This window comes from Anser anser (assembly GCF_964211835.1).
Source record: "Anser anser genome assembly, chromosome: 8".
In the NCBI taxonomy this organism is placed as follows: Eukaryota; Metazoa; Chordata; class Aves; order Anseriformes; family Anatidae; genus Anser; species Anser anser.
Genome location: NC_139728.1, coordinates 22,182,224 through 22,205,927, shown reverse-complemented (window position 1 = coordinate 22,205,927; position 23,704 = coordinate 22,182,224). Strand labels below are relative to the sequence as shown.

Sequence of the window (23,704 nt, the reverse complement as noted above, 5' to 3'; positions counted from 1 at the left end):
TTAATTAGTGCTAGTAAACAAGCAGAGTTTCAAATTTAATTTTTCCTTCTTTAATTCCTATAAACCTCAAGCCATTTAAAACTTAATTTTGACACTAGTTTCGTTTATGCAGTTGGATAAGGCTGAAGCAGTCCACAACCACAGATGGAATAGTCCCAGTCTCTTCCAAGCAAGAAGGGAATAGAAGTTGTTTTGTTTTAATAGTATTTGAGGTTGCCATAAAACTGTAAATGATAATCTTCAGGTCATCCACCATACATTTTCTTTTTCTTTTTGTGAGGCTAAGTGTTTCAAGATGAGGCAATTGCCCTACCATGGGTTTAGCCTTGTAAAGGAGAAGGAGTGGGTTTGTTGCCACTCTGGTCTTTGTACAGAGCAAATTATGGAGGCATCTGAACTCTCTTACCCGCCGTGGCCAGATTATTGCTTCGAGTCTGTGCGGTTTAGGTCACTACCACAGCTGGCACGCTTGGTAGAGAGTTCAGTTGCTGTCTTCTCCTCTTGCTTTTTTCAGTCCTGGCTTGTGATCCGTGGTGAAAATGGCTCTGTGCTACTGCTTTTTTCATTAGGGACTACTTAAGTCTAGATTAATGATATTTCTCCTACTTACTTAATTACTGAAGCCAAGCTGTCTCCTGACGAGAGGGTGTGCCAATGTCTCTGCATCACAGCCATGAAACAATTGCTAATTTTAGCAAAGAGCTGGACTTTGTAATTGCAGCTGAAAAAGAAATATATATATATATATAATATCAGTATTTAAATTGTGCAAATACACTGAGCAGTGTCTTAATAGCTGTCAAAACAGCTTTCCTTCAAGACTTGTTTTAAAAGAGCAGTGACTGTCTCTTATAATTAAAGGCAGTTCCCACCTACTGTACGGAGGTAGCACATGCTGAGCTGTGCAGATCAGCGCTCTTCTTTGCATGAAGCTTTTAATTCAGCAATAATTATCCAAGGAAAGAAGTTAACCTGCAGCTCAAAATATCATCTCACTACATTGAATTGGCCAGAATTTATTCTTGCCCACTGCAATGTTCTAATTGTCACGTTATCATTGTGTAAAAGGAGCAAAATTCCTTTTACTTAACTTCAAGCTGTTATCCAGGCCCTAGCAGTGGGTGAAAGATGAGGAAAAAATTTGGAAATCCAGCTCCGTCCTCAGTGCAGTGCATGTTTATGTTCAGCTGGGCTCCATGCTGTAGTACTCCAAGCTCAGTGTCACTCTGAAAGCGTTTTAGGTGTAAGCTCAGGGTCTTAAAGTAGTGTCATGCGGCAGCTTCTGCTATGGCTATTAACAAATCTGGAAACTTTAAATCATGAGTAATCTGGTCTAACCAGAAACTAATGCAGTGTGGTTGTAACTACTGTAATTACTTGTTTAAAAAATGCAAATTTGGACTTTGGGTGGATGTTAAATTCTTCTTGTGGTAACAAATGTTCCTGTGTCCTTTTTTCCCCTCCCCTCCCCCCTTGATATTTATGTTAATCATCCCCTGGTATTTCTGATGGTGTTTTGTAAAATGCCAGTTACCTATTAGAAGAATTACTCAGAGTTATTTTTGTTTGAAAAATGAAGAGATGTCTGCAATTGGCTTCAGCCTGACTTCAGCTTTCCTTCGGTTTTGAATTCTGTTTTCACTGTGCAACAAGAATGATGCATTCTCTGATTTGAAGGCTTTGTTTTAGCGACAGTCTTATCTGATACTTTTAAAATATTTGCTAACAAACTGTATAGTTTCTTTTGAACTAGAAAAGTATGCAAGTATCTCTGTATTGCATGTGTGGTGTTTCTATCGCTTGGTGTATTTAAGTGCAGAATTGGGCAGTGTTCTAATGCTGATGTTGTCCTGAGCCCTGATGGCTTTCTGTGTCCTGAAAGCTCTTGGCTCGAGGTTGATGTTGCCCTACCTCCAGGCTGTCGCATGTCTGAGAGTGCATCTGGACACATGGGCTGAGTCATGACTTGAGCTTAGCCAAGTCAGGAAACCCCTCTGTCTTAATTTAGGGAAGCAGGATTCATCAAGTCTGACTGCTGACGTCTCACCTCGTTTTTCCTAAAATGTGTTTTTCTTGTATGTACCTATTCAGTGTTGCTAATGTGTGTGGAACAGCCCATGTCCTGGTTGTCACAGCCAGGTTCCCCCTGCAGTAGCAGCATAGCCACCTTTTATGCCCCCTTTCTTTTAATTTCTGTGTGAGGTGAAGACGTTTTGGTTAACGGATAAATTATATGACTTTTTTTTATTGTTGGGATCTTGTCAGGACGAAGAGTGGTTACTGCGCTATCAAATGCTAAAATGCTCACGTTTCGGTGGAGTTGAGATGTGCAAGGGTATGGCTGCAAAACCTTGTCACGAAGCAAAAGTGAGGCAGCAGCGGTAGGTTGCAGGGGGAGATGAAAAGGAAGCCCAGGTCAAAGCGCCAGCTGGGGAAACTTCAGACCCTCGAAGAGCAGGAGCCAAGTATAACTCACTTGGTGTAGGTGAAAGAAATGAGTGTTGCCAGATTTACTGCAGAGGGCATCCTATGTAGGCTGGATTTAGGTAGTTTTCGGTAATTTAAATTGTAGCACTTGAATTTTTCCCATTTGTGGATTCAAAGCTCATGTCTTCTTCCCTTCTAGACGGTAAGTGCTGGGGGGAGCCAGACGCTGCTTTGTCCATCACAAAGCAGGTATTGCTCTCTTCTCTCCCGCTGTTCTTCCATCTAACCCTAGTGCCCCTAATCTGACTCTTGTTGGGTTGTTCTCTGTCCTATGAAATGTGACTGTTCTGAATGCAAGTATCTCTTAAGGAACGACTCTGGCGTTCACCTTCTGCCGTTGGAGCCCATTTGTCAGGTGAAGATCCTAGTTAAGGAAAGTGAGTGATCAAGCGCAGCCTATGCACAGTAACAGATTTTTAAAGGGGATTTTTCATTTTAAGGAACTGATGGTGTAGATGTGTTTCACAAGGTACCTGGGAGGCTTCTCGTAAGGGGATATCCAGAGGTATGTGGGACAGCTTCTGTTTGTCCTGCAGCTGGGCCCTGTGAAGTGAAAGGGAAATGCGTGTAATGCTTTTTCCATTGGGTTTTCCACTTCTGATTTTACTTGCAGTTTTAAGGGAATGGGGGAATTTCTTTTTGGCCATGTGTTTTAATAGTCCAAAGGTATGCGATTACCTCAAATCCTCAAATTTCGCAGATTCTACCTCTTAAATTCTAGCCACGAGTAAAATCCGCCTCACCTGAGGGGCAGCGAGTGTCTGCTGAGGCTCTGTGAGCAAGGCTGCGATCCACGAGTTGCGGTGCTGAGCACGGTTTTGTTTGCCTTCAAGTCTAGGGCAGTGACATAAAGAAATTGTGGCAGCCTTCCTGTGTTTAAGCTATATATTGCTAGTGACCTACAGCTTTGACCCAGTATTCAGTTTCACTGTTTCCCATGCATTTACTGTAATTATTTGATTTAAGAAAATATATCATATGTCTTCTGCTTAGCCCTTTGGGAACTGGCGTAGGAGGGATCAGCAGGAGCTGCTGTTCTTCGGTAGTCTCTGTAGAATCCTCCAGCTTCAGTTGTTTGCTTAAAACTTGTTCCTCTTATGTGTTGTCATCCTTTCAGCCCTGGTGATTTTAGCGAACAATTATTTGCTAAGGTGAATTTCCACTAAGCAGGAAGCAAAACGAGCTGAAAATTGGAAATCATTAGGGTTGCCAGGTGCAGACTTTTTAGTTCTTTCTCTTCCTTTAGCAAAGAAAGCATTTCCCAAAGCTTGATTAAATCTCTTAAATCACAGTTTAGCCCAGCATAAGAAAAATAAGCTCAAATACCAGATCTGAACGAAGTGACTAAGCCACGTCCCGTTGCGTTGGAATTGAATGGGTTGTAGTGCACGGTAATCTACTTCATTGTCATCCCGGCCTTAACTGTAGCATAAGATGGTTACATTGAATGTGCATAATAATAAGGCTTACACTTTGTATATACTGCTTAAAATATTTTGGCACACCACAGAAAGAACCTTTACGTGCGAGGCTTGATTAATCCTTTTCCTCTGTGTATAGAACAAGTAGCTGCCAGAGCTCAAGGGTAAAACCTATTAATAATGTCTCTCTGGCAGTCCCTGCCCTCCTTCAGAGTGTATTCTCTTCTGTTCATACCAAACTCTGTACGTATTATCATTTTGGTCTCTCTTCTCCTTTCCAAGTTTCTGCTTAGCACTTGGGGTGTCCTAGCAGGCTTGCGTCTAGTATAAAAGATGTGGACAAACCCTGGTTTTCAGAGGAGGGCAGAGAAAGAGAAGAGGGTAGGGTGGCTGTGGGGAGCCCCAGCCCTTGTATAATTATATCTTACAGCTGTTAGCACTTGGTGTGGCAGAGGAGACCCCTTGAACCAAGTTTAGGGAAAGTGCTGACTCCAGCAGCTGTGTCGGTGTGCTCCCAGGGGGATGCACGTGCATCCAGCGATGTGGCCGTGCACCCAGGGAGCGTTTCTCTGGCTTGGGCTGGGCGAGAAATTTCCTCTTGCTTTCCTAAGAGGAAACTGAAGCAGAGCAAAGAAAAACTTCTTCTAGAGGGCTATGGAATGAGCTGGTCACGTAGCCATCAGCACCCTAGCTGTTCAGCCCAGAAGTCAGAGACATTAATGTTAAATCATGGTGTTGGTGCCAAGATAATGACTCTTTCTTTTTCAGGTCACACTGGCCTATTGTAAACCATTCCTGACCTTGAACAAATATTAATCCTGAGCTCTGACTGCTAACCTACACTCTCTGTGTTAGAGAAAATGATTTAATCTTTGGCTTTCGATGAAAGTAGGTTCCTTTACCAAAAACTTTTCAACATCTTTTTGTCAGAAGTAGGTTCATAATTTGTATTATACTCTCATGGGTATATTAATAATATAATACAACAAAGAGAAATGGCACGTGGTGAAGGTTTTAAATGAAAAATATTTATTATTCAGCAGGCTTTCGAGCAACTTAGGTCATTAGATCAATAAAACATTTAGATTTTGAAACTACTTGCCATTCCCGATGCTGGGCCTCTCTAGAAGCAGCAACTGAGAGGCTGCTGGAGCCTTGTGCTCCCCGGGTAGGTACCGGGGCTGGTGATGGGGTGGCTGGTGTGAGAGCTGAGCTGCACATGTGCCACGTCCTCAGGGGACCAGAGCGCATCTTACCCTCTTGGTTTTGTAAATAAAGTTGTTATCAAAGCGAAGGAAGAGAAACAGAGCTCGGGGTGACTCCGAGCTGGGAGATGGAGGTCAGGGTCACCAGGGCCCACGGCACGTTTCATCTGCCGGGCAGCAGGACCCGATACCGTCTTCACATCCAGCTTGGGGAGGGCACTTCTGCCAGGCTGTGCCCCTTTCCTCGCTGTGCCAGCTGTCTTACATCACCGAGGTATTCTTCCTAGCACGAACTGAACCAGTTTTTCCACCCGAGGAGCAGCAGCATGTAATTAAACCTCCCTCGCCCCTCCTTTGGAGCCTGGCGAGCGGGCGGCTGGGCCCGATTTTGCAGGAGGGCCCCGGCGAGGCTGAGCCGTGCGCTGCCTACAGCTGCTGCAGTTCAGCCCAGAGGTGGCAGCATTTCACTGGTGGGCAAAGGAGGGCCTGGGATACAGTGGGGACATTCATTTTGCTAAGTGCTTTGGGAGCTTTTCGGCCAAAAGCGGTGTGTAAAATTAAGGTCATAAGGTGTCTGGGATTTTTGAAGAGCCAACGTAACAGTGGCCTTTTATGATCAGGGAGTTTACGGCCAAGAGCTGTCCCGTAAATGAGCAATGCGATTTAGGCCTTTTTATTTTTTTTCCTTTAAAAGTAGGAATGCTCGAGACATTAAAGGTGGTCTGGCAGCTCTTGCTGTAAGACTTCTCTTGGTGTTGATCTGTGCACTGGCTTTGCATCAGCGCGAGAGCCCCACCAGGCAAGGGTCAGCCCTGTGCGTTTGACCAGGGTGGTACGGTACGTGTTGTGGGAGAGAGGGAGAAGGGGATCGACTTTGGCTACACAGACTTTGTGAGCTGCTTGCGATTAATTAGAAAATAAATGTATGGAATCCATTGTTTATACTTTTGATTTTTGTATTTTGGGGGATGCTGGCACGAAGATGAACTAAGCCCACAGTGGACATAATTCACCGATCAGCTCAGAAGGCAGGTTAATAGTAGTCATGATTGGCTTTTTATTGTGTCGTTGCTCGGATTAGTGCTGGAGTACAGATAGCCCCAGGTCCTTGAGATTATTTAAAGGCCTTCATATTTTCCGTCAACAGCTGTATGGAGTTAAAGGGAAGGAGGCCATGGGATTTCTCTTTCTCAGCTAGTTTATTTGTGAGGTGGTGAGGTTAATGTGGCAATATCCCATGCTTAGTGGAGAGGCTTTTTGGCTTTAAGCATTGTGTGTGCTCCCTTCAGATTTATGATTTTGACCCCAGCCTGGCATTATCACACTGTCAGTGGGAGTGCAGGGCCGGTTTGAACCTCCAGCTCTTGGTGGTAATCTCTCTTAATTAGTTTACAGTTGAAACAATTGTCCGTCTCCTTGCCTTTAAACAAGGGAAGTTTGCTCTGTCAGTGGTTGATTTCCCTGAGGGAGGAAATCCTGAGAGAGGTTATCAGGAAGAAAAAAGCTCGGGCTCCTCTTTCAAAGCGATGCCATGTAGGAAGCATGCATCAATCCTGTTAGTACTGCTTATTATTTCACAATGGCGTGTGAGGAATTACGGGCGCAGACCTTTTTAAGGACTCTCGCAGACCTTTATGCGCTCTCATCCCGAGTCAGGATTTTGGGGAATTATGTGCTAATAAAAGCTAATTTTACACATTAAATTGCATTCTTTGAAATTGCTCTTTTAATTGCCGATCTTTTCCCGACTTCTCAACAGATCTCGCTGAGCCTCCTCATTGTCGACTTTCTGCCAGGGAGCCCTCCGTGCCTCATCATTAGGGCTAAAATCTGCCATCACTTAACATAACACACACAGCTTACAACCGGGAGCAGCCCCCTCCCTTGCATGGGAGCACAGACAATAATAGCCGCTATAGTGGCAGCGCCAATGGGAGTTTTACCATGTATTTTAATGACTCGTGCTTGATTACATTTGCTAGATTGAACTGAAGTTCATTTAGTAATTGGTATGATTCTTCGAGGGCTCACATCTGACATTCCTCGCTCATTAAAGAGCTCCAACAATGGCTGTTGCAACTTTCATCTCTACGGTGACCCTCTCAGATATATATCCAGTCTTTTGCTTTTGATAAACTACCCAACCCAGCATTCATTAACACTTAGCCATCTGCAGCCGGCCCCTCCTCGTACCTTCTCCGTTGCTTTGATGGTATAATTAAAAGCGTTCTGCATTATCTCCTGCAGACCGATAAGTCGAGGTGCGTCAGCTCTCGGCACATGCATTGTTTGTTGTTCGGTTCTCTCTGTATCAGCTGTTCCTTGCAACCGGCTCATTTTTCATACGCTGTAAAGATTAGCTGATGGAGTGGGAGATCAGAGGCATGAGAAGGGAGTATGGCTTTCAATATTAGTAACCAGATGCTCATTTGAAATGGTGATGGAGCTTTGCTGTTATCTGTTAGATTATTTATTTGGCTCCTGTTCTTTTACCTGAAGATAAACTGGTTTGAGCATTAGTCAATGAAAATTAGCATCATCTTTAGTGGCTTGTTATAGATAGAATGCGCTTATCAGTCTGGTTTAGTGTGTCTATGCTCTCCTCGAGTCTGGTTTACAGAAATCACAGCTTTGTTTATGCATGTGCCTAAACTTGCCTGTTTGACCTTTGAAGCTGTGATTATAATATTAATCTATGGGACTATTCTGTTGCAAATCACTTAGGTGGTCTGTATCTCAGAGGATTTTCATTGTGGGACCTCCCTCTTGTCCAGCATGATGTTCCATTATTGTTAGTATATTCTACATTGAAAGCCAACTCAGAGTGGCGTTTCAGTACATCTTGTCTGGCTGTTTTATGTTTTGGGTGGTTTTTTGAGGGGGGGGGAGTGATGGAGCTGCAGCAAGGATAGCACTGTGCTACTGTCTGTCCATTTACACAGATTTTATATAACGTTGTTATAAAGTTGCTTAGCTACAGTGAAACTTAGTACAATACTTGCAGGGAGATACAAACTTCAGCCCACAAATCCTCGGTACCCTGTGGTGTAGCTAAATAGTGTTATTCCAGTTTGCAGGTGGGGAGACTGAATGTGTGAAAGCTGCAAAGACATTGGCAGCAGAACTAGCATTTATTGAGGAGTTGCTGTTTTACACTCCTCTGCTTGATGTCTAGCCCTTGTAGCCTTCCCCTGCCCTGTGTTTAAGGGGGTTTTTGAATAGGGAGAGAAAAAAGTGGTATTCCGGCACTGAAACTGTGTGCCACTTGTCATCTTCAAGTTAAGAATTGTGTTTTTTTCCCCTCTCCTTCCTGCATTGAATCATTTCTATTTTTTGTTTGTTTGTTTCTTGCCTTCTTTTATTGGTTTGTTCATCTTACCTGCTTTCTTCCCTGTTTTACTTCTTGTCGTTTCTCTCACTCATTTCAATAAATTAACATACTCAGTTTATAAGTACAAGGGAGTGCTTTTTCTCAGACAAGATATGAAAATTCTCCATCCTGTAAATCCACAAAATGTGGAAATCATCATCAGGATGCAGAGCAGTAGCGAGTCTGCAAATTTCCAAATGCAAGACCTCATTAAAGTCAGTGGATTCTTTTTGCATAAGGAACATTGCTATTTGGGCTGACTTCCACAGGAACATCTGGGCCACTGATAACATCAGTACTGGAGCATTGCTAGGTGAGCTCATGTTTTGTTAATGAAGTAATCTACTGAAAGTGTGTATATCATTCTTTAGTATCACATACTTTACTCCAAAGTGCCATACTACTCTTATAGGAACTTTTCTTTACAAGTGGGACTTTGAGAATGTCTTTCTAGTTGTTAATACGCCTGTCTTGAATTGAGTGACACGCTTGAGAAATGCCATCTACATTTATAAAATGTTAAGACTTAAATACTTCAGTAGCTTAATGCATTAATCGAGAATTATGCTGAAAAAAAAAGGCTTATTAGGACACCTGATATTTTTGGTAGCTTAGGTGTTAATAAGGATTCAGTGTGTTAGTACTTGTTAACTAAACATATATATATATATCTACTGGCCCAAGTTGTGAGCGATCCCTCTGCTGAGCTGACTAAGTAATAACTGATCTTGATCACAAACATCTGACTTTAGTGTGTCCTGGAATAAGAAAACAAAAGTTGGATGGAAGGCGCTAGTAAGATGCATTCGTTAGCCTTGGGACTGTGAGTCCAGTTACAGATATTTGGAAGCAGTCCAGTGCAATTGGACTGTTGGTGGGTTCTGTCCCTTTTTTTTTTTAATCTACAAGCTGATTATTCTTGTGGCTTTTCTGTCCTGAGGAATAGTAGAGAGTGTTCAGCCATCCAGAGCAGTCTTAAATGGAGCTACAGGTGTGTGGAAAGGAAGGTAATATTGGCATAAAATATCTCGCTGCTTTGAGACAGGTTACATGAAGGGTTCCACTATCTAAGATCAGAAAATGCATAAAGAGGAGTAATAGATGAGTCTTTCTGCTTTAAAGCTTTGTTCTTAAAATAGTGAAGCTGTTAAAAGACTTCTAAGTTACTGAAATATTAACCTGCCACTGGTCTGAAAGGTAAGACTTCCCTGTTTGCCATTGTTTGGCCAACGAGGCCAACGAGAGGGAGTTTTACTGATCTTTTCCATCTTATTGGGCTAGAGAGGCAAACGCTTTGTAATTGAGCTGTGGAAGTCATTTGTAATGTGTAGCACAGGGAAGACGAGCAGACCCCATCTCCTTCTCCTTTTTGCCTCCAGGAAGAGCTGGAAAAAATACAGTAGTGTTGTGTTTGCTAGCGGAACATGCACAGCCTTGCATATTAAGGCAGGCACTTAGCCAGAAGCTTTGAATTATTGTACCCTGACATTACCCACTGTAACTTTTAGCACTCTGGGCCCATTACTTTGGCTTCCTGCCCAGTAATGTGCAATTTCCACTTACATAAGAAGATGTAGCAGGAGTAATGACTCCTTGGAGGAGGTATTTTCTTTCGCAGCAAATCAGCCCAGGGCCAGCAGGTGTAAGTTTATAGACACAGTCCAGTAATGGCAGCCTGCACGGTTCTCCTGTCTCCTCTCCTGTCTCTCAATCCAGCAGAAGATGGAAAGGAGCAGATCTGCCTTCGCAAATTTCTCACAGTCTGCTGACTTGATTACAAAGTCAAACTCTTGCAAATAGCCATGCAAAACTAAATGATTTTCCTTTTTTGTCTTCCAGGCACCCTAGAATGCACATCAGAACAGGGCTGATGGATGCCCATCTCTACTGTCTGAAGAAATATGTGGTAGACTTCCTCGTAGAAAACAGGTAAGAAACCAAGTACAACATGAGGTAGCAGCAGGTGTTGGCATTGACATGTGATTCATAACAGAGCTTTTAAAGGAAGATTTGTTTCATTAAATTGGCTGACATACAACAGAAATGTAGAAGAAGACAGTTAAAAAAAAAAAACTTTACAATAAAAACAATACCAAGAGTTATGTCTGTTATTCTTTTTAATCTAATAACAGCAAAAGTGAAAGCTAAAAGTTTTGCCTCGTTTCTGCATCTCTTGTTTTCCCAATGTAACTGTGCTTCTTGGCTGCTCATTTCACCAGGGCTCCCCCATTGTTAGGGCTGTGAATACATTTCTGACCTCTGATTTCCCCCACCACAGTCTGTTTTGGCCTTTGGAATCACCTTTTCTCTCCCCCTTCGCATCCACCACCACTGCAGGTGGGCTATCTCTGTAGCATCCTATGTTTTTAGCTTGTGATGTTCCTCTGTCAAAACTCTGAGACCACCCACTGAGAGTAAGAAAAACATCCATTTATGGAAGTGGAGTAGGATCTTAGCTATAATATTTCATGAAATAGACAAAAAAAAAAAAAGCCCAACTGTTTATCTTTAAAAAAACAAACAAATGAACAACCCCCCTCACAGTAAGTAGTTCACTTTTGGAATTGATGTCTTGTTCCTAGACTTTTTACAGCTCTCTCATGTATATTACATATATTCAATGCTCACTGAGCTCTCAAGAGTTTTTCTCCCTTTTAAGTAAGATGAAAGATAAAGGGGTTGGGTAAGCGTTGTGTTCGTAGTGCTTTTCTTAGCAGATAAACTGACATGTGAGAAAACATTGTGGGTGGGTGAGCAGGGGGATTTGTGGTAGTCTTGACCATATAGAAACGTGGTGGTGCAGTTGTACGCGTGATTAAAGGAGCTCTTCCAGAATACGGTTCTGTGAGTGAGTTAAAATTAAGTGGAAAATCTGTGTTAACCCCCAGGGCAATTTCTTGCCATGCATAAGAATAAAGCTTATCCGATGCTGTGACTGGCACGTGGGGGCATTGTGCAAGTCCTTTTAGATCCCATTTGTGTACCGGAATGTCTGAAAGGTGAGAAGGCTTCAGAAGCAGCAGGTACTTTAAATCTGGAATGAGCCCTTTATTACCTGTATTTTAAAAAGTTGGTGACGTTTTGGACACTTTGTAGATCCTGTGGTAGCATGAAGCAGTGTTTGTGCATCTGTTTTGTCATAATGTGTTAGAGTTCATTTCTGGAAATCCCAGCCATCTAGTTTTGCTGGGGTTAGACATTTCTTGAATATTAGACATTTCAGACGTTCAGTTCTTTTTTCCTTGGTACCTCATTCTGTTTTGAATTTAGATTATTAGGTCTGTGGGACAAGGATGGTCTTTGTCAGACATGTCACCGTGTATGACACAATGAGGCCTCTAAACATAAGCTGTGGTCATTTCATGTTTCAAGGGTTTATGCCTTGGTAAAATCTTTGGTTTTGTCAGTGGTAGGATTTTACCTTTGTATTAACCAAAGCCAGCAGAGTGAAATTCTGCTCTGCACTCCTCTAGTTGCCCCCAAGTGTGTTTAGAACAAGTCTACTGACTCCTTGCAGGTTTGACCAGGGCTTTTTCTTTTTTACAGAAATCATTCTCTTGTCTTCACTATTTTCATGAACCTGTGCTTATTTTGCATAAGAGTTCCTTTACAAATACATGATCATAGCAATTAAACAGTGTTTCTAAGATCAGATCACAACATTTGCCTTACCTACCTGACTCATTCTCTTTGGAGAGAATATATACTGCTTATTCTGTGAATTGGGAGAGAGTGGGTTGCTAGTAATGTGCTTAACTGGCAAATCTGGAGAATGGGACTTTTGCCATGATGAATAACTTGGGCTTTCAGGCTTCTGGCACTGGTGGGCACTTGCAGCTTGTTTTTCTTCTCTGAGGAAGGGGAGGATGGTGCATACCCTGAGATCTTCCCATGTTTGGCAGCAGTATGCCAGGACTTTTGAAAGACTCCGTAGAATATTTTTGCCTCAAAAGTACTGACATTCACATAATTGTTTGGCTTTAGGGATTCTTTTTAATACCTTGTTTTTTAATCTAGAGAGAACCTATGGTAAGACTTAGTCTCTCTGCAGTTTTGCACCAGGACTGGAGAAGCTCAGAAGCCTTGTTTAAGTTGTGCGTGTTTAAAACTAACAGCAGGGACTAAAGCGAACAGTGAAGCTCTTGTATGGTGCCAGGAAGTACTGACACAGTGTACTTCCTCAATATTATAATATTTACATTGTGTTAATATTTTAACAGCGGGGCTTGATGGCAGGCAGAACACCTTTTTTTTTTTTTATTGTCTATAGCTCAGTGAAGCATTTATATTTTTTTTTCAAATTTTATTTTGACATACAGGAGCAGAAAAGATGTTGCTCAGCAATAAAAACATCAGCTCCTACAACTGGCTATAGCTCACCATTTTGCAGAGGAAAATTATGATTACTTCCAGGTCAAAGAATTGCATGAAAACTGGCTGTGTGGGGGATCTGTTGCTCCTAGTGGGATAAAAGCCCAGTGTAGTCCCAGTTTAGCTGCAGAGATGTGGTTAAAATGGCAACGAGCTCTCCCACGGTGAATGTAGTTTGCATATAGCTGCACCTGTAAGAGTAAATTGATTCCTCCACTTTGATCAGCTTAATATTTGTATTACATGCATGTGAAGTCTGAAATCACTAGCAAATACTATGAAAACAGGGAAAAAATGTGAAATGGCTGAAATTTCATTTTGTCCAAGTATATGAATCTTGGCATTGAATGGATTTGGGACAACTCTGTTATATGAGACCTCTGAAAAAAGGCTCAATTGATAGTTCCAAAATTGATAGCTCCAAAATGGAGTCATAACAGCAAGGTTTTATCAGCTCGGCCACTGTCTTGCTTTGTGGTACTGGACAAAATCCTCAATTTTATTCTGTGCACTTGTTTCCTCTTCTGGTTGTGATTGCTTGGAGAATAACCTGGTTTTGTTTGGCAACGCTGAGTTCCTAGTTTGGGGGTATTAGGAGAGGTCAAAATACTATTTAGAAGTTGGTTGTTCAGTTCATAGTCCTTTAATGTGTTTTTATGAACTTTTTTTAAAGGACTGAATAGTAGATTCTCCTGCCTGAAGTTTTATTGCACTATAGGAAACCAAACAGCTTCCTGAGTTTTAAAAAGCAAAAATCTGTAGTGCCTTTGAATAGAAGAGGAAATGGTCTGTTTATTAGAACCCCGTCAACTATGTATGTACTGACAGAAATCGAAAATATCACGTCCCTAACGTTGTTTAAACCTGGGGAAATTATTTTTCAGGGGATGAAACTGCTTTTCCTTTCCTTGCCTAGGAGGAACAAAATGCATTTTGGCAGTTAAAACCCCCATCTCCGTTTGTCTCTCAGCCCCTAGTTTAACAGTGAGTCTTAGTGAAATCTTCAAACGTGCGGCAGTCCTACCCTGAGTCTGCCCAAATCAAATGCACGTGGTTCTTGGGGAACAGCAGCAGAAATTATTGCCCCGAGCAGTTTGTTCTTTCCTGCAGCTGGGAGTTACTCCTTCCCTCCTCTCCGCACCCCTGCGTCACCAGGGAGGACTGAGCGTCTGGAGGCTCCTTCAGCAGCTCCGGGGCAGCGCCAGGCTGAGCTGCGTGCACCGGAGGCCAGAGGTGTCCCAGCTCTGCTCTGGGACAGGCGGCTTCATCCCTGCATCCCCATGGATCCCTGGCACTGACGGTACCTGCCAGATTCACAAGAGGTCGTGGGCCATTCCCTGCTACCAAACAGATTTATCCCTTCTGAGCAGGGGCTGGGGCCTCAGCGTGAACAAGCAGCAGCTTGTTCGGGCTGAGTTTTCTGCTGGTTATAACTGTCCGTGGGGTTTTTCTCTGAAGGGACCTTTTGGTTTTTCCCCAGGCTCCCCTCTGCATCTGTGAAGTTGGCCTTACTGAGGTTTTCATGCTTTGGCAGTGGTACTGAGTCTGCCAAATTGTAGCCCAGCTTCGCACAGAGCTGCGTGTGTGTTGGGGGGGCGGTTAAAAACCTGATTTCCCTGTATTCAGGCAACAGCTTTTCTCTCTAAACATTTCCCTTTTCAGAATAAAGCAAACCCGAGGTGCTTTCACTCAGCCGTAGGCGCTGTGCTGCGTGGAGCCGGAAAGGCGGACAAGTGCTGGCCGCGTGCTGGCTGCCGGAGCTGCGCTGCCAGCACAGGGCAGTGATAGTTGAAGGTGAACACCTGCACCGCACGATGAACTGCACAATATTGCTTTTCTTCAGAAGATCATTAGGCGGGCCGAGTCAGCAGGCTAGACAGCAGTAGAGGCTGTAGCTGGCTGGGGGCACGGCTCCACCCCACAGCTGGCGGGCCTCACACCCCTGGGGCCCTGGGGTGGCAGCCAGCACAGTAGCCAGTCCCCTTTTTGGCACTCTCCTGAGTGCTAGGTTGGACTCCTGCCTTGTTGCTGCATTCAGGGCAGATGGAAGAAGAGAGTCCTTATTCCTTTTTTTCCTTGTGAATTTCATCTGGAGCGGAGGGCAGGATCTGGGCCTGCGCTTCGAGCCCAGCACAGACATTTCTTTACTACATGCTCACAGTTTGCTTGCTAGCAATCCCTGCAAAGCTGCTAGCAGAAGAGATGTGATCAAAGGGAAATTGTATTGTTGTCTGTGTTCTGTTTTTTCCAGGTTCTTTCTAAAGCTCTAACCTCATGAAATAAGTTACCTGATTTGGGGAGGGAGGGTAAATACAAAGCAACCCCTTCTCCTGCAAAATGTTAATGTGGTAAATTCAAACTTGTTTTGAAAATTTAAATATTGAAGGTGTCTCTCTCTTGTCTATATGTTGAAATGTATATATGTAATATGCATTTATAATACATGTGTACGTGAATTACATTGCACCAACAGTCAGTTGTGCAGGTACAGATGACATCTGTTAGATGTGTGAGGATTTCACCCTGCTCACAGCTGAAACCTGTAGATACGTGAACCCTGCCATTTCCACCTCTCATTGAGGAATACCAGAAAATCAGAAAGCCAGACTGATGCTGCTTAAAACAAGGAAGTATGCGGTCTTACTTAGTAAGTTACTTCCCAGAATCATTGTTATTCAATGCTAAGTTCACAAAGTTAAGTACCCGGCAGTTAGGAAGTGCCACAGCTGAGGCTTCCTGTGCAGCTTTTTGGTTCTTTATGTGCCGCATGTTACGGTACAGTCCCCAGTTACGTGGCTCTGTTCTTTTTCTCTCTCACTATTGCTTCATTTGGCACCTGATGCTCAGTGAATGAGATGCTGTTTAAGATGGTATGTAATTTCTGTAGATCAGATGAAGGCCACCCACCTTTATTGTTGCTCACTGTTAAAACCTTGTTCTGAAGACAGCCTGAATACTTTCCTTTCAGATTCTTGATGCTCCTCACTGACACTAGAATGCTCCGCATGCATGTCATTAACTGTCTTTCAAGCACCCCTATTAGCAAAGTAGTGGTCTGTCTCCATTCTGATGGGGGAAGAAACTAAGGCACACAAATGTTGAAATTCAAAGCATCTTTGTCTTAGGTATGCCACTTTTCAGTCCTTAATACTATACACAGTTCTTAAAATAATGGAAGAATCCTCTCCATCGTGATAATTGTCGCAAGTTGATGCTGATCAAATCAAAAGTACTTAATCAGTGGCAACCTGCAGAAATTAGATTTGCGTTCCGCATTCAGCAGCATCTGTAAACTCCTCTGACAGAAGGGAATTGGAAAAAAAAAAATTGTTCTTCTGGCATCATTCATTTACCTTAAATATTAGCGGTTCTCTTCTCCTCTCGCAGCCCTCTGCCTTGTGTATTTAACACACATGTTCTGACAAATGAGGCAGTCATTCTTCTGCCTCATTACACAGCCTCGATTCATCCCCAGGGTATAGTCCATCTTTACATCGGGTGAAGAAGAGATCGAGACTGGGGAGAGAGGAAAAGTAGGTGAATGTGCTTTTGAAGGATTGTGTCAAAATGTGTACGCATGAGGTGTTATTTTACTTATACAGCCTTAATTAGGTCTGGCTTTTCTTAATTTGAGTGCTCAAACTGTTACCCTGATGCTCATTTAGAATTGTGTGGATGTGTGTATGTATAAATATATATTAAATCTAAGAGTGTCATTCAAATTCAGTGAGGCTACTGTGACTCCTGCTAATGGAGTAGCTGTTATCAGCACAGATTTATCACCTGCTAGGTCAGCCAGCAGAACGAGATGTGATGCTCTGAACTTCAAAGAATATCCAGCTCAGCCTTTGTAACCTTGGCCTGGAGTGTACTCTGTTACTCCGTGGAGTAGTGCATAAGCAGCCCAATTACCTTTCAGGAGAGACAGAGAATGGAGCATGCCCAACGTAGGACTGAAAAAAATGTAGCTGCAAAACAGATCTTTTCCAAGCATGTGCAAACAGTGGTTTTTCAGACTTAGTTTGATGTAGTATGGGCACTTTTTATGTTTACAAATGTAGCGCCCTGATGAAAAAAATGACTGTGTGCCAAATTGCAAGCATGAAAATGCAAGAGCTTTTCAGCAGAGCAGTTGAAATATTTTTAACATGGACAAAACAAAGTATTTTTCCATAATTTTGTTCTTGGAAATAGCTGAGACATTTTTTGATGAAGCTATCCAAAAAAAATCAGCTTGAGGCAAACACCTGGCATGGGTAATTTCAGCCAAAACAGTTAAACTTTGGCAAAGTTTATAAACAGATGAAAACAGAAACTTACAATAGGAAATGCTGGGCAATTTATCTATAGGCACCCTGGTTATGCTACCTCTGAAAGCTATCCATTTTTTTTGAAAAGCAAATGCCATTTTGTGTTTGCTCAGATATTATGGCATCTCCAGTTTGCACAAGGGCAGCAGCTGCATTTTCTAAACTAAGGAGATATTTGAACTTCATCTCAAAAGTCTCTCTATATTATATATATTAACAAATAGGGGATTTTAGCTCACATCTTCCTCTTATACATTAGATTGCTTCACATGCTTTTGTGGTGTCCTTTCCCTTTTTTCCTCTCACTCCATTCTAAGAGCAAGGTAAAAATTGTATGATGTAATATATTAATGTATTTTGCAAATCACCATTTTGTCCTGAATCGAGTACTTTTGAATGGCTGGGTGTAGAAAAAGCCACTGTTTCCAGCGTAGGGTCACCTGGGACTTGGGCAGCTCTGTTTTGTGGCCAGAAGGATTGATGAAGGAATGATGTGCGGTGCTGGAAAGGCAAGAATGACAAACAGCAGCCCTGCGGTCACTTTGAAAGGCCTGAGTAAGCATTTGCAGTGCCTCGTCCTGGGAATGCTGAATGCTAACACTTCACCTGCCGCCTGGGAATCCACTTTTCCCCGGGGAGCCTTCCCTGGGGGTGCAGCTGGAGGAGGCTGAGCTGGAGGTAAGGCACCAAGGCGGCTCTTCTGCAGCTCTCCCAGCGCAGAGAGCTGCCTGCCAGCGTTTGCTGGTAGAGAAACTCTTCTCTGAACTGAGCAAAGTCGCAGTAGACTTTATAGCCAAAGTCGGTATGATTTGTTTGCAAAGTTAAACACTGCTTTTTCTGAACTGGTGAAATAAATAAGAGCAAATCGTGTGAGGTCATAGAGCTCTGCCTTTCCAAGCTGCTTCAGCTGTGCTCCCAGAGCAGCTTCACTTCTCAGCTCCCCCCGACCCTGTCCAGAAAGCCTCCGCTGGGCCAGCCCGGGGAGAGGAAGGTTTGTTGCCTCTGTGCTCCGTGTTCTGAAATCGGCGGCTGGGAGGAGAGCTGCAGTGCAGCCACCCTTCTTTTCCCCGATAAATGACGGGGCAGTCTGGGGAAGGCAGAGGGTCTTTGCAAACTGGAGGTGCGAGTGACTTGTGCTGAAGCTCCTGCTTGGCCGGCTGCATGCTGTGCTGTACACAAAGGCCCCCGCAGGTTTATATTAAGGTGCTGCCCAGACTAAACCAGTGCATTTTTTTCTTTTTCCCCCTCTAAATGCCTTTTTATCATTCAGGCTGTCACCTGTGTTTCCTGGCAAAGGCTGCTGGCTGGGGGAGGTCTGGCAGAGCTGAACGCCCAGCTTGGTGGTCTTTGTGTGGCTGCCTGAAAGATGGCTTAAAACAGAACCTGCTCTGTGAATACCTGCGAGTTAACATGTGTCAGCCGTGTGGCTGGAAGGTTTCTCCTCTGCTGTAAAGAGAGATTTTATAATGAATACTTTCCTTGTGATTAAAATGGGTAGATAAACAAATAGCTCCTACAGGAAGTATACTGTGTGAAGACAGGGCAAATAGATTGTAGCTCTCCAAACAAGGAAAGGGAGAGGGGAAAAAAAGGCGGGGGGGGGGGGGGAACCACCAAGCTCCTCCTTAGTGCATTTAATCTATTAGAATGTGAAATAGCAATTTATCTTTCCCATTTCCTTTCCTTGTCAAACATATACAGCTGTTGGAGCTTTCTCTGTTCCTTACTAGAAATGCCAGGACTTGAATTTGTTGATGCCGTCCTCCTCCGGAGTATCGCTGCTTTTATCATCTTTCTATGGTACCAGTTGTGCTCTCTCCTGAAACCTCAGGGGAAAAAACATAATGATCCAAACTAGATTTAAACAAATTATGATTCTTCTCCAAATCATTTCTGTAATAAATATAATTACTCTTCCTGTTAGTGCACTAGCAGGGAGCAGACAGATCTTTGGATGTGCTGAATTGGAGCTGATTATCTTCATGACTAACTGTAAATCTGCCTTTGAGACCACAGTATGCTGTATTGGTCATGTGCCTGAGATGCTAAAGCATACTTGGTCACAGTTTGCACAGTATTCTGTTCATGCAAGCAGCTCCTAATGCAAATTTCTGTAAAGTAAAAGTTGTTAATACCTCTAACCATGACTTGCAGAATTGGATAATGACCTTTTGGGTTTACTATGAGAAGTGAACATATAAAAGATGTGAAAAAGGCTTTTCAATTGACAATGCAAATATTATAGAAAAATTTAAGTTGGGGAGGGACCTCTTGCAGTCTCTAAACTGTCCTCCTGCTCAAAATAGAGCTAATTTATGTGTTGCTCAGGGTTTTGTTTTTTTTTTGCAGTTGTTTCAAAAATCTCAAAGGATGGAGACTGGGCCTTGTCCCAGGACTGTACCACTCACTGGAAAGTTGTTTTCTTTATGTCCCAACTGGAATTTCCCTTGTTGCAGCTTATGTCCATTGCCTCTTGCCCTTTTACTGTGTAAGTCTGAGAAAAGTCTGGCTGTCCTCTGTATCACTCTGCTTTTGGTAGTGGAAAACTGTAATCAGATCCCCCTGCAGCCTCCTCTTCTGCAGGCTGCGCAAATCCCGCTCCCCCAGCTTCTCCTCGTGCATCATGTGCTCCTGGCCCTCTTGGTGGCCTCAGCTGGGCTTGCTCTGATCTGATAATAAACATTAAAAATTAACTATTTTTTTTCCACTGTTTCATGCAGTTGCAGTTTCCTTGGGTAGCCTTCAGTCAAACTGATGTTTGTCTTCGTATGAGATGGGGATTTTGAACCAGTGGTGAATGATAATTCTTTTATCCATCTGCCTGTGCTTTTCTCTCATTTATTTTTATTTTTTTGTTAAGTCATTGCCACTTGGAAAGTATCATCCTAAGCATTCTTTCATCAGTGCAGTACTTTCTCTTCCCCACAGCGCTACTTGCGTCTTGGATAATACTTGGGGTGAAGAGATTATCTTGTCTTGCTAGACGTTTTCCTGTGAGGATGCAGTCCTTACCTGTGATGTCATGGCTTATTTCACTTGTGCTGTAAGACACGATTCGCCTATGTTTCTGTTCATGTGACCTGAATTCCTCACCAAGGTTTTGCAGCTTTAAAGAATTTTCAAGATAATGCTTTCTGTTCTTCTCTTCCCTGGTTTGTTTCTAAATCTCTTTTCTTCCATACCACCTTCTCACCTTTTACTCAGGAGCTGAATTTTTGGAAAAGAGAGTAATTGTTATATAAAATAGTAATTATTTTCCTACTGTTCTACTTCTCATTGTATTCTGGATGTTAGTTCAAAACCAAATTTCATTGCGCCTTAGCCTAGTCCAATGAAATGTGAACAGTAATAAAGATACCTATAACACTGTTGCTTACTTCATTATTGCATTGGATTGTCATGGTGGGAAACTAACTTCCTGCATGTGGAAGGGAGAATAAGCACTAGTAGGACACGTGTGCCTGAACAGAGTAAGTCAGTGAATTACAATAAAGAGAAATAATTAAAAAAAATAAAACATTTTAAACAGCTACAGGCCCGTCTATAAAAAATGTTGAGTGCTGTCTAGCGAAGTTACCAGTTTTGTAGAAGTCATGCTCCTGAATTTAGACAAGACACGATATTTACCTAAATCAAAGATGAAATGTAGGACACAGAACTTTTTACACCAAACTTTTCCAGATGCATCACCACCCTGAAAGAACATCAAGTAAAAGTAGGCTTACAGAGAAGAGGAGATGGAATGTGTTGGCCAAAAAGCTTCATGTTGGAGTTCTTCAAGAAAGGATAGTGATAATTGACACACAGACAAAAAAACAATTTAGTCTTATCACAGGACAGGAGAACACAGGAGTTGACCTACCCAAGGGCTGGAGTAAGGACCAGTCATCAACAGTTAGGATGAGACTTAAGGTAAGAATGATTACTGGGGAGAAGGATATGGAAATGGGACTTGTCCAGGCGAAAGCAGGACTGGAAGAATTAAGCATCAGAACTTCCAGATTATCTCCCAGCCTGATGAAAAAACGGGCGTGTTCTTGAGACCAACTGGGAATGCATCCATTTGATCACAGAAAAGCAAGCGCAGTATTTGCGTGGAGTGGAGCAAAGTGATACAGAAATCTTCAGTGCCTGTAATGCAGCCTCACTGGAGCAGGGTGAAAGAACTTAGCCACGTAAAGCTGCAGATACATCAACATTTTTTGACACTTAGGTGTTTTATCTAGACAAATTCTGAAGTGCTTAAATCTATCTAAATATGTACTTACACACCTGAAGTTTACATAGTTCATCGGTTTTATGGATGCGTGTCAACCTGACAAATGCATCGCATGCGTGTTTGCTTAGGCGTTTTATGAGAATGCCTCTGTTTGATGCACTTTTCTGAAAAGGAGCCTAATTTCAAAGGCATTTAGAAGAGAGTTGGTAACTCAGACACAGATGGTTGCAAAGGCGGAGGTGGGAGAGAATGGGGGAAGATGAGTTCTGGCAAGGAAACGCATTTGGTGCAGGTGCGCTTGTTTTAGAAGAATGGGATGCTGTCTGGGAATGAATGAGATCCATTCCTCAGCAGCTCCTACGACCTGCCAAACACCCTGGGTGGCCTCCGACGGCCTCGGAGGCTTTGGTCAGGGAGAAGTTCTAAAAACGTCTAAATGTGCTGGCATTCCCAGGCAAAAGATGCATTAGTCTGGTGTCCCAGGCTATTTTGTGAGTGGGCAGAGTTAAGGTTGCTCGGATGACCTGGGCTCAGTGCGCGCACGCTTTCAAAGGCTTTGAGTGTGTAGCTAAGGAGTTTTAATTTCTGCGGTCAGTTTTTGAGAAAGCTGCCTTGTTTCCCAAAGGGTTTTTTGGCAGAAGTGGGAACAGATCCCTGCTCCTTCAAGTGCATCCAGACTCGGGAGAACTCGAGAACAGCTTTTATGTGGTTTGCAGCCCTACCATCCCTTCCATGCTTTGATCTGGATCCTCTCTGCGTTTACAGATTCACAGATTCACAGATTTTTCTAGGTTGGAAGAGACCTCAAGATCATCGAGTCCAACCTCCGACCTAACACTAAGTACTCCACTAAACCATATCCCCAAGCTCTACATCTAAACGTCTTTTAAAGACCTCCAGGGATGGTGACTCCACCACCTCCCTGGGCAGCCCGTTCCAATGCTTAATAACCCTTTCGGTAAAGAAGTACTTCCTAACATCCAACCTAAAACTCCCCTGTCGCAACTTTAGCCCATTCCCCCTCGTCCTGTCACCAGGCACGTGGGAGAATAGACCAACCCCCACCTCTCTACAGCCTCCTTTCAGATAACTGTAGAGAGCGATGAGGTCGCCCCTGAGCCTCCTCTTCTCCAGGCTGAACAAGCCCAGCTCCCTCAGCCGCTCCTCGTAAGACTTGTTCTCCAGACCCCTCACCAGCTTGGTCGCCCTTCTCTGGACTCGCTCGAGCACGTCCATGTCCTTCCTGTAGCGAGGGGCCCAAAACTGAACACGTTGTGGTGCCTGCGACCGTCACTTGTGTGCGGCCTCCTGCTTGCCCCCCGTCAACCAGAAAGCAGGATGCTGATGGTGGTTCTGCAATTTTAGGAAGTCGTTCATCACCCTGAGCCTCCAAAGCAAAGCTGTGCAGGATTGCTCTGCGATGGCTTTTGAAATGCTGTTTCCAGCCATTATGAATTGGGAGAAGGTTGCTGTCAGATTTGAAGGTTTTGGTTCGAAAATAGTATGGAAAGACAAATGAAGCACAAATGCAGTCGTGTGGAATTGCCTTTTAGCAGAACGTTTCTCAAAGTTTCCTTCTGTTCTCCGTAGGCTTCGAGCTCCGAAAATAATGAAAGGCATTGATAAATATGTTAATTAATATCAAACTGGGGGTGTGTGAAAAACTTACTCTTTTTGTAGTAAAAATTGTTGAGAGTAGAACGTGACAAATAGAGTGTAGCAAGAAATAACATCTGTTTGATGCCATGAGTGGTGGTGGGGATTATTGAATTAGGCACAAGTGATTGCCGGGTAGCTTATGGGCTTGCCTGGTTGCTGTAGAGTTTTCCTTTATTATAATTAGGCCTGGATACACCAAAAATATATATATATATTGAAAGTATTGAAAGATACAGGGGCAGATTAACCTTCTGCAGGGCTGTGGAACACCCTCCAAATTTATCATTTGATATTTTTTTCCTTTTGTTCAAAGTCCTTGCCTGCTTTCTCCGCATTCTTAGCATGTCTCAGAAATTCCAGCGTTTTTAGCAGTGAATCAGTGAGAAGAAGGGGAAAAGGCCCGTAATTGCTTTTTCCATTGTGCTTGTTAAAACCGCATTGTGGGAAATGGACCCAAACACTGTCTTTTAAGTGGTGTTGAGTCTGAGGCAGGTGGTATTAACTCAGGACTGCATTAACTCTTTTCAAATCTCTTTCCTGTTTCCTTGAGGAAACATGCCTGGTGTATATATGTGGCAAGGGCTGTTTGCCTGCCTCTCGCATTGACATTTTAATTTGGTCCATGATATAAATATCATTTCCCTAATCCCCCTTGCCCTGAC

General features: G+C 43.1%; 1 protein-coding gene across 2 annotated transcripts in view; it reads left to right on the top strand.

The window, feature by feature from the left end:
* The window catches only part of EIF2B3 (eukaryotic translation initiation factor 2B subunit gamma), a 97,917-nt gene that overhangs the window by 39,615 nt on the left and 34,598 nt on the right, over window positions 1-23,704 (top strand). For both annotated transcript variants that reach the window (XM_083846902.1, XM_083846903.1), the window contains exon 6: window positions 10,323-10,412. In XM_083846902.1, the coding sequence (XP_083703028.1) occupies window positions 10,323-10,412 (90 nt within the window). The remainder of the gene's footprint in view (window positions 1-10,322; window positions 10,413-23,704) is intronic.